At 37.8% G+C, this 13,771-nt stretch overlaps 1 protein-coding gene across 8 annotated transcripts in view; it reads right to left on the bottom strand.

Moving 5' to 3' along the window:
* The window catches only part of NRXN3 (neurexin 3), a 1,124,854-nt gene that overhangs the window by 1,545 nt on the left and 1,109,538 nt on the right, over positions 1-13,771 (bottom strand). Inside the window, exon 17 of one of the 8 annotated variants that reach the window (XM_032593427.1) lies at positions 7,342-7,554. The exons of the other annotated variants lie outside the window; for them this stretch is intronic. Coding sequence (XP_032449318.1) covers positions 7,445-7,554 — 110 coding nt within the window. The 3' untranslated portion in view covers positions 7,342-7,444. Of the gene's footprint in view, positions 1-7,341; positions 7,555-13,771 lie in introns of those variants that run through there. 8 annotated transcript variants of the gene reach the window in all.

The raw sequence follows: 13,771 nt of genomic DNA, 5'->3' as shown, positions 1-13,771 counted from the left end.
TTGTAGACTAACCATTCTAAGCTGATTTAGAGCCCATTATGCCTCTTGCCACCGAAGTCTGAAATTCTTAGGTTTTTAAGATACTCTCAAGTAATTATTTAGATAGAATTCAAATACGCTGATTCCAGGATCTGCTTACAGGATAATGGCATTCAATCATTCTATTGCAAAAACTGACAGGCTAGCAAAACTGTGTGTGTGTGTGTGTGTGTGTGTGTGTATACGTGCGTACATGCACATGCATGTGACTAATTTATGAACCCTAGCATTTCTTTGTTCTCTTTTTGGGTTTCTATGTATTTGCTCCCATGAGGACGAGTATGACATATTCTCCAGGTCCCAGAGATCAAGATCAAGGAATGTAAAAGACCTTGTCTTTAGTATTTTAAGCTACTACCTTTTATTTAACATTTATCAAATTCAGTGTACATTTACTATATGCTATGCTAAGTAAAGGGAACTCATAAGAGGTTAAAATATTCATCTAACAAACTCATTCTATCTTTTGTAGAAATTGCCCTATTAAATGACAACTCACCTTGCCTTGGTCTCACATTATGTTTATGCATTGCTTTTATGATATATGCAATATATGCTGAGCTCAACACTAGATTTTTTAAATACCCCGACTAGATACCCATGATTTACTGGAAATTTAGATTCAGAGATGTAGAGATAGCAAAGTGAGTTTTTAAAATCAGTGATTCTTATCCAAAATGGGAAAAATAAATTGGTTTACCCACAGACCCTAGTTATTGCATTTATAAACATGTGGACTAGGTCAGGAAAGACAGTGCAGAATAGTTCACTAAATCAGAGTGCCTTCAAATCATGGGGACCACAAATATTCTGTGGTGCTTACTTAATTGTAGGGCCAAGTTTATTACTCATGTATGTAAGCAAGATAATCAAGGTCTTCTGTGTCTCTTTACAATGTTATTTTTCAAACAGAGAAAGAATCTCCAGAAGTTACAGTTCATGTCTCCTCATTGAATTTATTTCCAAAATGTATTGTTGTTTTAAAAAAAACACTAGCCGGGAGGGCATGATGTTTCCCTGTTTCAGTTAGACAGTTGAGTTGCTAATATGATATTATTGTTGACGGCTTCTTTCTGAGCTGGGTCATTAAGCTCTCAGCCAGGTACAATGTTCTTGTCTGTTCTGCCCTCCATAGCAACTGCCCTGATGGGATGGTTGGTGTGAACGCCTGTTATCAGATGTGACTTTTGCTGAGGTACCCCTTATTGGTGACAAAGCCAGACATGTGATAATATCACAAGTTCTAAGTGCACAAGTCTTTAGTTTACACGGTCTTCCCAGGTTCTTCCTATAAAGATGGACTCACAAATAAGAACTCTCCTGCTTAGCTTTCCATCCATGTATCTTTAAACATTTCCCTGTGCCTCAGTTAGAACTGCTGCATGTAAACTGTCCAGATTTCAGGTGTGCTAAAGAGAAGGGCCTTCTGAGAGGAAAGCTATTGCATGCCTTCAAAGCACCTGAGAAGAACCATTTGTACCCATTTCAGAAGCTTTACTTCCTCCATATTTAGCCAATAACATTGTGTTATACAGAGAGAAACTGAGGTGGGGGAGGGTGGCAATAATGTACATGATGTGTATTTGGGAGGGATAATCATCTCTGTCCTACCTGATGATGTTACCATATGTAGCAAAATAAAACAACCTTTCTGAGAATTTCAGGATGATGTTTTGGGTTATGCTCTAACCCCAAACTTCTCTTCCAGTGCTTGGTGTTTCAAACTATTGAGTAAAATGATCTTTGCAGATTCGTCATCAGACTTGCTTTACTGGACCAGCATGCCTTTTTTTTTTTTTTTTTTTTTTTACATTGTGACTATATATAATTCATATATCTTGCAACTGATTTAATGCATAATTTACAACTTTTTCTAGGTTTTATAAATGGGATTTGGAGCACAGTTCCCTAAAGGTAAGCCAGTACTAAAACTAACCCTGAGTTTCTCTCCTTATTCTTCTAGTAGGGTGGGGGTGGCAAGTGTTATATTTAAGGTGACCCATGGAAGAAGGCAGTGCGTAAGTAGAAAAGAGAAGGCAATGAGAAGAGAGATGAGATGGCCCATGCAATCTGTTTGAAAGTTCCCTAGAGATTACTCAGGGATGATTTTACTTTCCTTCAGAGAACAAGACAGGATTTTTTACCCATCCCACCTAGAACAAAGGTTTAGCACATGTGCTCTTTACTGGCACAAATACTGACAGTATTTGTTCCTTAGGGAAATGATAAAAAATCCACTCCACATATATTAAGCAGAGAGGAAACTGGGATAAAGGATCAGGAATAGCCGATGTGTTGAAAGGCAAAAGCCTGGTATGGATAACTTAAATATAAAGGCAAATTGTTAAGTAGTGTGCTGGTGTCCCTTTAAGTGAGATTAAGATTACTGTCTTCATGATTACAGAGTGGCATTCATTTGCAATTTTAGTGTACCATCTGTGACACCCAACTGCAGTCTTAAATTTGCCTCCTTCCCCCCCACCCCTTTTCTTCAATCTAAAGCTTCTGCAGTATCTTTGTTGTAGAAAATCTACAAAATCTACAAATTGCTCACTCTGCAGTTGAATCACCCCCACTTTCTTTTGCTATTCACTTCTCAATTCAACACCTTTTAATCTTTCTCGTGTTAAAAAAAATAACTGAAAACCATCACTTTCATAATGAAGTGGAAGGAGAGTCCTAAAGCTCGCTGATTTATAAAGAGCTTCTAAAAGGTTGATGAGCCCCTAAGTGAAATGATAAGAGCTTATTTCCAAACCAAAAATGTTAGGTATGCTATTTTAGAGTTTAAACAAAAGAATGTGTCCAAATTACTAATCTTCAGTTTTGCCATTTTGTTATTAATCCCGGCAGCAGTGGTAGAAAATGATAAATGATGCCCCCTGTCAGGGAAATGTGAGCCCCAATTCCAGTGGGAGAATAGTAGAAGCTTTCATAATCCACCCCCTTTCCTGCCCTCTCAAGAAAATTGGAAGAGTGTCTTCAGCTTAAAAGAAAGTCAACTGGGATGCAGGAATTGTGGTTACAAATGGAAATTGGAGTAAAAATAGGTGGAAAATTTCAGAGAATAGTGCAAGGTGCCTGGGACAGGTGTGTGAGGGTGTATAATCTACTTTAATATCAAATTCCATCTTTAAGATTTAGGATGATTATATAGTGTCCTAGGGAATATGAGGGCACACATCCTTTGAGATGAGGGATGTATTTTTCCATGATTAGATCCTTAGCAGAAATAACTGAGACTGTAGGAAGCTATTTAAGATGTTATGTTTGTTTTAATCCAAAGTGATTGTCCTCAGAAATGTTGGAGAAGCTATGTTTTTTTTTCCCCAATGTCCAAAGACTATGGAGTCAGTGATCTACCAGATGTCTATGCTTATAAAGATTCATATTCATAGAAGCAGCAAGCCTAAAATCATAAGGGGTTACAGGCAGAGGGACAGACACCCTGTAGGCCATCAACACCCTAATTTCCTGTTCCCTCCCCAGAATTTGTCTTTGGCTTGGAATAAGAACTATCTTTATTCCTTAACCTTAGCATTTTAAATCAGGAATATATACCCGTTTTTGACAGGGTTGTGCTTTTCTTTAAACTAGAGAGATCACTAGGGATATAAAAGGTCTATTTTAGCCCTGAAGGCTGCCCTGCTTTTTTGCTTTATGAGTGTATTTATAGATATATAATTCATGTGTCTAGGGCTGATATCCAGCAAAAGGGGCTCTCTGCCATCGAAAAAGACAGTGTATTAAAAATTTAATAGAACTCTTCTGAACTGTGAGAATTTCGCAGGTGATAGTGAATGTAGTGGGTCATCTGAAAAAACAAGGGCAGCATGAAATTTCAATGTGGCTCCAACCTTTTCCTCTCTGGAGACATTCAAGTCTGAGAAGTCACAAAAATACCAAAACAATGACACTAAAGAGCCAGACTGAGAGAGGACACCATGCTCCAATTCCTTGAATTTATTTTATTTATATTTAGGTTCTTTACCTCATCTCTTATTTGCATGTTTCTAATTCACTACTGAGATATAGTCATGTAATATGGAAAAATCATCCTTTTCCCCCATAAATTAGTTGCTGAATGACATTCACTTAATTACTTGGTGCCAAAGCATTGTGTACTTGTAGCACATAAAGATCCTGAAGTCTGTAATCATGAACTTCTTCTCCACTTTCAGGAAAAATTGCCATGGACAAACATGGCAAGTACCAGGGGAGAAGGCTCCAGAAAAACTCAAGGGGCTCAAAGGGGCTTAACTTACATTTTAGTAAGACGAGAATCTTGAGGTGGGGCATTTTTCCCCCTAGTTTGTCTGAAATGGATTTGATTCTGAAGGCTACAGATTCGATTTTTCAACATATGCCCAGGTAAGATGAGACAAAGGCCCTGGATATCATTATACATTGTAAAATAAGGCATGCCAAGTAGAATTTTTCATTTCCTTATTGATTAAGGGCTTCGTCTCTAGAGCCACTCATACTCAGGTTAACATCAGAGCTCTGTGGTTTACTAGCCATGTGAGTTCAGTGAAATTTCTTAAACTCTCTGTAAAATGTAAATAATAACACGCCTATCTCAAACAATAATAATGCATGTTAATGTTAATTATATGCATACTAAGTATTTAGCATAGAATCCATTGTTACTTCAAAATGCCAGTTAATAGTATTATTTCTATTAACATTTTGGGCCTATACATCATTGATCACTTTCTTATCATTTTTTTAATGTAGTAGCCTCATGCTAGGGTACAAATATAATAATATAGGATCTAGGTTATTGGGGCTATTTTAAATGCAGCTTTGAAGAATGAACTACTAATTCAAAAAGCTTGTATTTAAAAAAAATGATTAACCCTTTATTAAATTGACCAATGGATAGCTTCCTCAACAAAAATAAATTCTATTAGATAAAATAACACCCCATTTAGGAAGTTCTTAGTTTTAAACCCAAAATATCATCCAGCACATGAAATATAAAATCATATAAACTGAGGCAGAGAAAGCCCATTCATTAAAGCTCCTGTGTTAGAAATACATCTATTACCCACCATTCAGTCGGATATTTCTGTAACAGTTTCAGATAACACTATATCTGAAATTAAAGTGAAACAAGTAATCTGTTTATTTAAAAATGATACAGCCCTTCTTTTTTCTTAAAATGTTTATTTTGAAAGAGAATGAGAGAGTAAGAACATGAGTAGGGGAGGGGTAGAGAGAGAGGGAGAGAGAGACTCCCAAGCAGACAGAGCAGTACAGAGCCCTATGAGGGGTTCAGTCCCACCAAATGAACCTTGGGATCATGACTTGAGCCAAAATTGAGTTGTACAGTTAACCAACAGATCCACCCAAGTGCTCCTGGTATAGCACTCCTTACCTATCCATCTTATCTTTCCCAAAGTGCATAAGGCAACATTAATCCAAATACCTTTAACCTCAGGGGGTATTTTCACCTCTAAGGTCACACAAAATGGCAGTACTTACCTACCTGAAAGATTTCCTAAATAAAACTTTAGATGTTAAAATTATCATGTTTCTTCTCGGTAGGATCTTAGGATCCTTTTAAAGTTTACTTGATTAAATCCAGGAGAGAAATAGCAACTATTAAATGAAAGGGAAAAGAGGAGGGGGAGCAGAGAGAAAGAGAGAGACAGAGAGAGAGAGAGAGAAGTTAGAGGGGAGGGAGAGAGAGGGGGCAAGAAAGGAGGGAGGGAGATAGAGAAAGAGGCAGGGAGGGAAACAGGGAGGGAGTGGGAGAGAGGCAGGGAGAGAATGGGCCAGAGGGGGAGAGAGAAAGAGGCAGGAAGGGAGGGAGGGAAGAGGAAAAGATGCTGGGAGGGAGAGGGAGAAAAGGAGGAAGGGAGAGAGAGAGGGACAAGGAAGGAGGTAAGAAGAAAAAGAAAGAGGCAGGGAGGGACACAGGGAGGGAAAGGCTGAGGGGGAGAGAAACAGGCTGGGAGGCAGGAAGAGAGGGAGGGAGAGAGGAGGGAGAAGCTGGGAGGGATGCAGGGAGGGAGAAGGAGAGACAGAATTGTGTGCTCTCTGTATATGAGTGTTTGTTTTCACCAGTAGTTAATTCTATACATTGAAAGCCATCATTATCACAGGATAATACCCTAGACACCTGGGATTCTTGATGCCTTCATTCTCAATAAAATCAACTTTGGAGTCTGCAGTGATGGTGGTGGCAAAATCCTGGATAACCAAACTCTACTATTGTCACTTGAGAGCACCTTAATTTCCCTTTGCTGAAGGAAAATACAATAAAGGACTGACTTCCCTGAATGCTTTCTAAGGAGTTAAATTAGGATGTATTACCACTGATAATACTTGGCGTTAACTTCTTTTCTTCTGGGGGTACAGGCCTCCCATAGGCTGTAACCAATTTAACATCCCACTGTAGAGCATATCATTATTCTCAAGGCTTTAAAGTTGGTTCAGGCAAAGAGGCTAGGCTTCCTTTGGATGATGAGAACAACTTACCCACCCCTTCTATGAACAGTCGAGTTCACATTGATCATTAGAAGCAATTCAGCACAAAACATAACAGTGAAAATTAAGCAGATAGGCACAAATGAAATAAAATATTTAATACTGTCTTCAAAAGCATATAGTAGAAAATAAAACTAACATCAAGGCCAAAGTAAACTAGAGGAAAGGAGAGCAAATAACATTCACAAGGCATTCACAGTATAAGGGCAGGGGGAAAAAAAAGTAAAAGCAAATTAAAAAAAAAAAGGAGGCTATTTTTGGAAAACAAAGAAAGCAGTCATTTCCATATAGATAAAATAACTTAAATGAAAAAAGCATACCATATTAATTTATAGTCAACTTACATCAACAAATTGCCCGCATGTTTTTTGGCATGAAAGAAAAATTTACAAAAGAAAGTTGTGTAAGAATGCTCTTGGACAAATAGGATTGCCACATTCTTGTAACTTGCTTTTTTGTTGTCATTTCTTAAAAAACTTTTGAGCAAAATGTCTAATTTTTCAAATATAATAATTTACAACAGAGGATGATACAGGGAGGCAACAACACATACATCCACACCACATAACATGAAAAGAAAAAAAAATCTGCACTTTAACAAAGTTTTTCTCTGAGGGGCTTGGGAGGGCATCGATTTTGAATTTGAAATAATTCCGATTGCAGTGATTTAAAAAATTAAAAAAAACCTGTTTACTTTTATAATTTGCCTTTAAAAAATTCTCTGAATCTGGAGGGTTTTGAATGAACTTCTGCACTGTTATAGGTTCTCAGATATATATTTATCTTTTAAATATTTTTGTCTTTTTGACAAGTTTTAGATTTAAGGGGATGGATGGCAGCACATAAATTTGAACAATGCTAAGGGAAGGGAAGTGTGGGGAGGAGGGATGCAGAGAGGGCAGGGTCGTATTTATGAGTGTACGACACAAGAGATGAAGATGATGGGGGTGAAAGTGTAAGTGAGTCGCCATGTCCATGTAAGGGCGGCACGGAGTGATCTAGCTGCATTAGAGCTTCTGGCTGTAAGGAAGGGATGGGCAATATACAAAAACAAATGAGCCTACACATGCCCATCTACATAAATAAAGAACAGAACTCTAACACAATCTCACACACCCTAAGCTGCAACTTCTTCAACATGCAATTACTCCAAAAATCATTACAGTTTCATTAAAGAGTTTCAAATAATAAAAACAGTTAAACTTTTTTCCTACTAAAAGTCGCCAAAATACATAAAATAATAATACTAATAATAATGACCAAAAGATTAAAAGCAAAAACAAGAAGACTAGATTTATGCATTCAAGTTGAACAACTTCACCGGCAGCCACACAGCCCCATCTAGAGTTAGGGGAGAGGGTTGGAGACTAGCAGAGGTGATGGAGAGGCAAAAGTGTACAGGGAGCCCACTTGCTGGGTTACCAGTCACTTCCTTATAGAGAAATGGTTCTGTCTGTATGACATCATCCACGTTCTCCCTGCCACCCATGGGTGCATGGGATTCCCAATGAGAAGGCACTAATTTGAGAGATGTGGATGTGGGGATTCTGCGGCTGAAGTTGTTCCACATTTAAAGAGGGAGTGGGGGAAAATTGCAGAAAACAATTCATAACTTTTTTCTCATAATTTTGGATAAAACCAAATCTAAAGTTAAAGATCTAGCAATCAAAAGAAACATATTGATATATATATATAGATAGATATAATACAAAAAGCACTTAATTCCCAAACAAAAAGGGAGAAAAGAACAAAAAAGTTTAAAGGAAAAAGGATTTCACAGACTTTCAGAGATGAACAACCAGATGCACACGCTGAGGAGGCACAGACAGAGCAGTCAGGGGACACTTTTTTTTTGCTTTTTGCTTTTTGTTTTCTGGCTTGTTGATTCCCCTTTTGGTGATAGCCAAAATTAAAAACAAATTTTGCATTTCCTTTAAAAATGAATTTTGCATTTTTTAAAAAAAATTTTTTTTGGTTTCGCTTCTTTAAAAAAAATAAAAAGGGCGTGCAGTCTGGATGTACGTCATAAGTAGACATTTGAAAGAGAAGAAAGTGGCTAAGACTGACAAATGGGTAATCTTCTATTAGCCTTTAACTGTAGGAATGTTAATCAAGTTAATACATGCTTAAAGTAAGTTGCATTTAGGGAAAATAGAAAAACAGAACAGCAAGCTGGGGTTGGGGAGAGGTCAGCAAGACAAAACTGATTTGGGGGTGGGAGGAAAGTACTAGACTTAGTTTCATGCCTTTCCAGTAGGGGCAAAGGGCATCCCAAGGCTTCCTGCTAATTATGAGAAGGAAAGCATGTGCCTATGTATATGCATGTTGGGGGCTGAAGTGGAGACTGTAGTGATAGGAAATGAAATAAAAAATATACATGGGTTCATGGGTTCTGTTCTAGAAAGCTTATCCCATATTCATTCACAGACCTACAAGGCATATTTTGTAAGTCATAGAGAGGATATAATTGCAGTGTTCCATATGATTTTCTTGGGTTTTGCCACATTGCCGGGGTACCATCGGTGACAATAGAGTGTTCATAAAATGAGCCTGATAAATGGGATAGCATGCGTGCGTGTGTGCGTGTGTGTGTATTCCACGTACGCTATTCCGTTTATCAGGCTCACACCCTCTCTGAAGAACACAGCAGCACAGTGTCAGTATCTGTAGAGTACAGAATAGATAGGAAATGAGCAGGGTATATTCAAACTGCATTGGGGGAAACTATACTATCTCCAGTCTTCTAGAGATCATGTGGGAAACAGATGTTCCATTCAATCTCTATTGAGAAAGATGGAAAAGAGAGAGGGAGAGGAGGAAGGTGAGGGGCAAGGAGAAGGGAGAGTGTTTGAGTAGGTGGTGTGTGTGTGTGTATGTGTGTGTGTGTGTGTGTGTGTGTGTGTGTGCGTGGAAGGAGTTTTTAGAAATGGCCTCGGCCTCTACTGGAAGAGATCCTGAGAGTTATAGTCAATACTATATCCCTATGAGAATATTAATGTCCAACCAAGGACTGGGAAACCCAGGTCGGCAAACCACAAAGGTGAGACACTTGAGAGCACCTGGTTCTGACACAATCTTAGTCACTCCTGAGAACTTTGCTGGGTGACTTTCACGAAAAGGAATAAATTGTGAGGATGAGTTAGACTTTTGCCCCCTATGAGACGCCCCTTTTATTATTTTATTTTAAAATAAGTATAATAACGTGTCCCCATGGGTCAGTCCGTACCAAGATTTTTAGTCTCTGGTTTAATAATGTTAATCATTATAGTAGGAACTTCACAAAGGATGGCTGGGAGGTTGCAGAAGGAGGGAAAAAACATCCCAATAATATAGGAAGAGAAAAACCCTTGGTGCACTGATTTTTTTGAATACTTATACTTTTAACAATGAATTGTATTGTATAAGAAGACTCTACAAATGCTCATATGGCCTCACAAGGTATCAAGTGACTTCTTTACAACAAAGTTGGTTTTGATAATATTCAGATAGGCTGTTTTTTGTTTCATAGGCATTTTTTTTTAAAGTAGGCTCCACACCCAGAGTGGAGCCCAATGTGGGGCTTGAACTCACAACCCTGAGAACAAGACCTGAGCTGAGATCAAGAGTCAGATGTTCAACCAACTAAGGAACCCAGATGCCCGTAGGCAACTTTTTAAAGTGTGAAACATACTGGACTAAGTACAAGACATAAAGAATAAGATACTTCCAGTATATACATACTCCTGGATAACAAGAGGTGTCAAGAGGTGTTTTGAGAAGATCTATCATAATTTGGGTAATTTACCTATTTCAAAATAGCTTTTTTTAAAACTCATACAAGTAGGACACCATTAACATTCTGGAAATCACCGGTTTAAACAGTTGAACATAGTAAAATTTGGGGTTGTCACTTTGCAAATAAAATGTGTATTTTTTAAACCCATGGAAGCCATAGTTTCAAATGAAGCCAACACAGCCTGAATATAGGGCACATACATGCTTATAAGTCAGCCATCAGTTACATACACAAAGCTTGTTTGATTTTTAATGTAAGATACAAAGTAATATTGCTAGTAGCTCATAATTATGTCCCAGGTTTATTTTAATCTTTCATTAGCTATGTGTGTTAGGTTTTATTATCAATAACTACATGGTTCTCCACCTATGCCTCTACATGGTGAGTGTTAAGAATGCTTTAGAATGATGCTTGCTATTGAGAACAAATAATACAATAATTTGACCTGAAACAGCATATTTTGATGCAACCATTTGTATCCCACCATGTCCAAATAACCTGTCTAAATGTAAAGTCAAACTTTTAAAAACATCAAATGCAATAAGACAGGATTACATTGGTCAGGATTCACCTTAGGGAATGCACTTGTTAAAAAAAATTGTTTTCTAAACTGTCTCGAGTTGGGCTTGACACATTCAAAAGACATGATCAGGTAACTCAAGCTACAGACCCACCTTTTTGGGAGAGTGGATCCTGCTGTCTAAGGGACATTGTCTTCAGTGTGTACAAGTGAGGTCCAAGAGGAGGCCCAAATGAACTACTTTGTATAACTGTAAATATTTTAAGTTTCTGAGGGAAAACAGTGGAGAAAGGAAGGAAAAAAGGAAACCTTCTTGGGAATCTGAGTGCAATTCCAGGGAAAGACTTGAAACATTACAAGTAGGGTGGGCTAAGAGAGAAGTTTGGAGAACAAATACTTCCTGAGGATTTCAAGGTTTTTTTTGCATTAGGTATATCAGGTAAATATCCTCATCTGTCCCTCCTTTGAAAGATACAAAAACATTTCACTGATTGCTATTTTATATGTCCACAAGAAGGGAGGGATTCTTCTGGGAGAACCAATGGCTCAGTTCTGAATCATGGTTTGGACTAGAATAAAAATGGAGACTCTGAGAATGGATATGGAATCCAGGAAGGTGGGGATGGCTGTCACCTGTGTCATAAAATGAGTCCTGCATATACTCGGACTTCTCACAACCTCTTCCTCAAGACATGAGTGATGCTCAAGGAAGGGGCGAAGAAGCCTGCTTCGTACATAGTATTTATTTCTAGATAAAAAGTTTAGTATTTTCTTTTTAATGGTGAACAAAAATGCCCCCAGTAAAAAGTTTTTTTTTACTATCTGTTCCCAAACTCAGTTTCCACACATTATTATAGTGGAAAGGGAGAGACAGAAAAATTAAGCCTCCATAATGGAAAAGGGAGTCCAGGACACCATCAAGCTCAATACTCAGAACTGTATTTCTATATTAATGATCTGCTTGCCTGATTTAGAGTAATTTTTCATACTTAAGTAGATGAGAATGGATAAAACATCACAAAGACTAGTATTACGTTTTAAAAACTGCTAAGATAGAACATTTAGATGTGGAAGGACATTAACTTAATGACTTCTTTCCCTACATTCACATAACCCTTAACTTGCACCTTAATTCAGTCCTATCACCTCCATTCTTCTTTGTGAACCTACTGTGTGCTGCACAGATTTCTACTGACTCCAACACTCCATCGCATTCAACTTGTTTTCCTCTTAATCTCAACAAGACTATAAGAACTTTAGCACAAGTGTGGACTTTTTTTATCTTTATTTGCCTACCAACCAGGATACTAATCACCAATCATTTATTGAATGAACTAATGAAGGAGTAAATTAGTTAATATATTCAATTGCTCATTTTTTTTTTACCCTGACACTAGGCTACAGCTTCTATAAAGGCATTAAAATCATGCTTCACCACCATGGCTTGCCTTGTGCCTGGAATGTAATATATGGGATAGAGATGTTAGGGTCAGGAGGCCTAAGTCCCAGTCTTGGATGTACTGACCACTGTATTAGTTTGTTGAGACATTGAACAAATCAGTTAACTTCCCTGAGTAAGTTTCCTCAGATGTAATAGGGAGATTGTGATGTCTGGTCAATTAACCCACCTCACAGGGTAAGTTTGTATGACTAATGAGAATTTGAATGTGAAAGTGCTTATAAATTCTAAAGGGCTTTTCAAATGTTTGCTACTGTTGTTTTCAAAGCTGGCACCATAGCATCAGCTGTAAAATTCGGGTTTCATATTCAACAGAGGAGGCTGAGTCCCTGAAAGTTGAAATCAGATGCTGGAACATCTACTTCAGCATCAAACAAATAACCTCAATCCAAAACCTTAACCCAAACAGCCATTGTTACTACTTCTATTGAACCCATGTCTCTACCCCTCCGATAATGCTAAGTTCCTAAAGCATGATTAGTTCATCTTTAATGGTGAAGTTTTATTATTTCTGCATGTAATTTTATAATTATTTTACCCTTTGTGTGGGTTAGAATTACCTGCTGAAGTGCTCTTATTTAGATACATTTTCATAAGAACATATTTATTTAGTGGCAGGAGCACAGACCTGGAAGTGAGCTCTTGTCCCCTAGCAAACCAGGTGACTTGAGTCAAGTCACTTGCTCTTCACTCCCTTAAATCCCTTGGAGACACATATCTTAATAGACATCAGAATTGGAGGGTAAGATGAGGACGTGAGGGAACAGAGGGTCAAGGTAGTATTTTACTTCCTTCCTCCCAAAAGTGTTAATACAGTAAGACACACAAAAGGAAAACTCAATTAAGAAACTTTGAGGAATCACTATTTTCATTTTGTTTTAATGTTAATCAGGTATTAGTCTAAGTAAGCCTTTCTTCACTCAGGATATTAAAAGTTCCCTGATTCACAAGCTGAATCTGTAGGCTTATTTTGTGTTTCTTAATCTGTCTAGCATCGAGCAGGACACACCATAGGTGCACATGTGTTGAATTAAACTATAAAAATAGAACAGCTTGCAACACTTGGATCTCTGCTTTGTGAAGTGGGTGGAACTCAAAAAAGCTATCCCTGCTGGCACTAGTTTCTTTAATTAAGAGCCAATATATTTATGAAGTGCACCAATGAGAAAGAGCGTATAAATAGGGCTCAAAGCCATGAACTCAGCAACTGCTCTCCTGCTCTTAGCCTTGCCTCCATGTAGATTTGTAGGGCTAATATATGCATATAGCTCATTATTTGCAAATGATTATGTACTTGGAATACTATTAAAGTTCAAGACAGTTGGTAATATAAATACTTATTTTATCAACATAAAGAGTCACCTGTGTGCCAGTCAGAAAAATGAAAGCCCTGTCTGAAATATTTTGTTCTAATAGCTTGACTAGCCCAAGATTCCTCCTCATTTCCTCCTCTATTTCTCAGCCTTTTGGCTGGCCCCAGGCT

The sequence above is a fragment of the Lynx canadensis genome, chromosome B3 (assembly GCF_007474595.2).
Source record: "Lynx canadensis isolate LIC74 chromosome B3, mLynCan4.pri.v2, whole genome shotgun sequence".
Taxonomy (NCBI): Eukaryota; Metazoa; Chordata; class Mammalia; order Carnivora; family Felidae; genus Lynx; species Lynx canadensis.
Note: the sequence above shows the minus strand (reverse complement) of the source record. Positions and strands in the feature narration are given on the sequence as shown.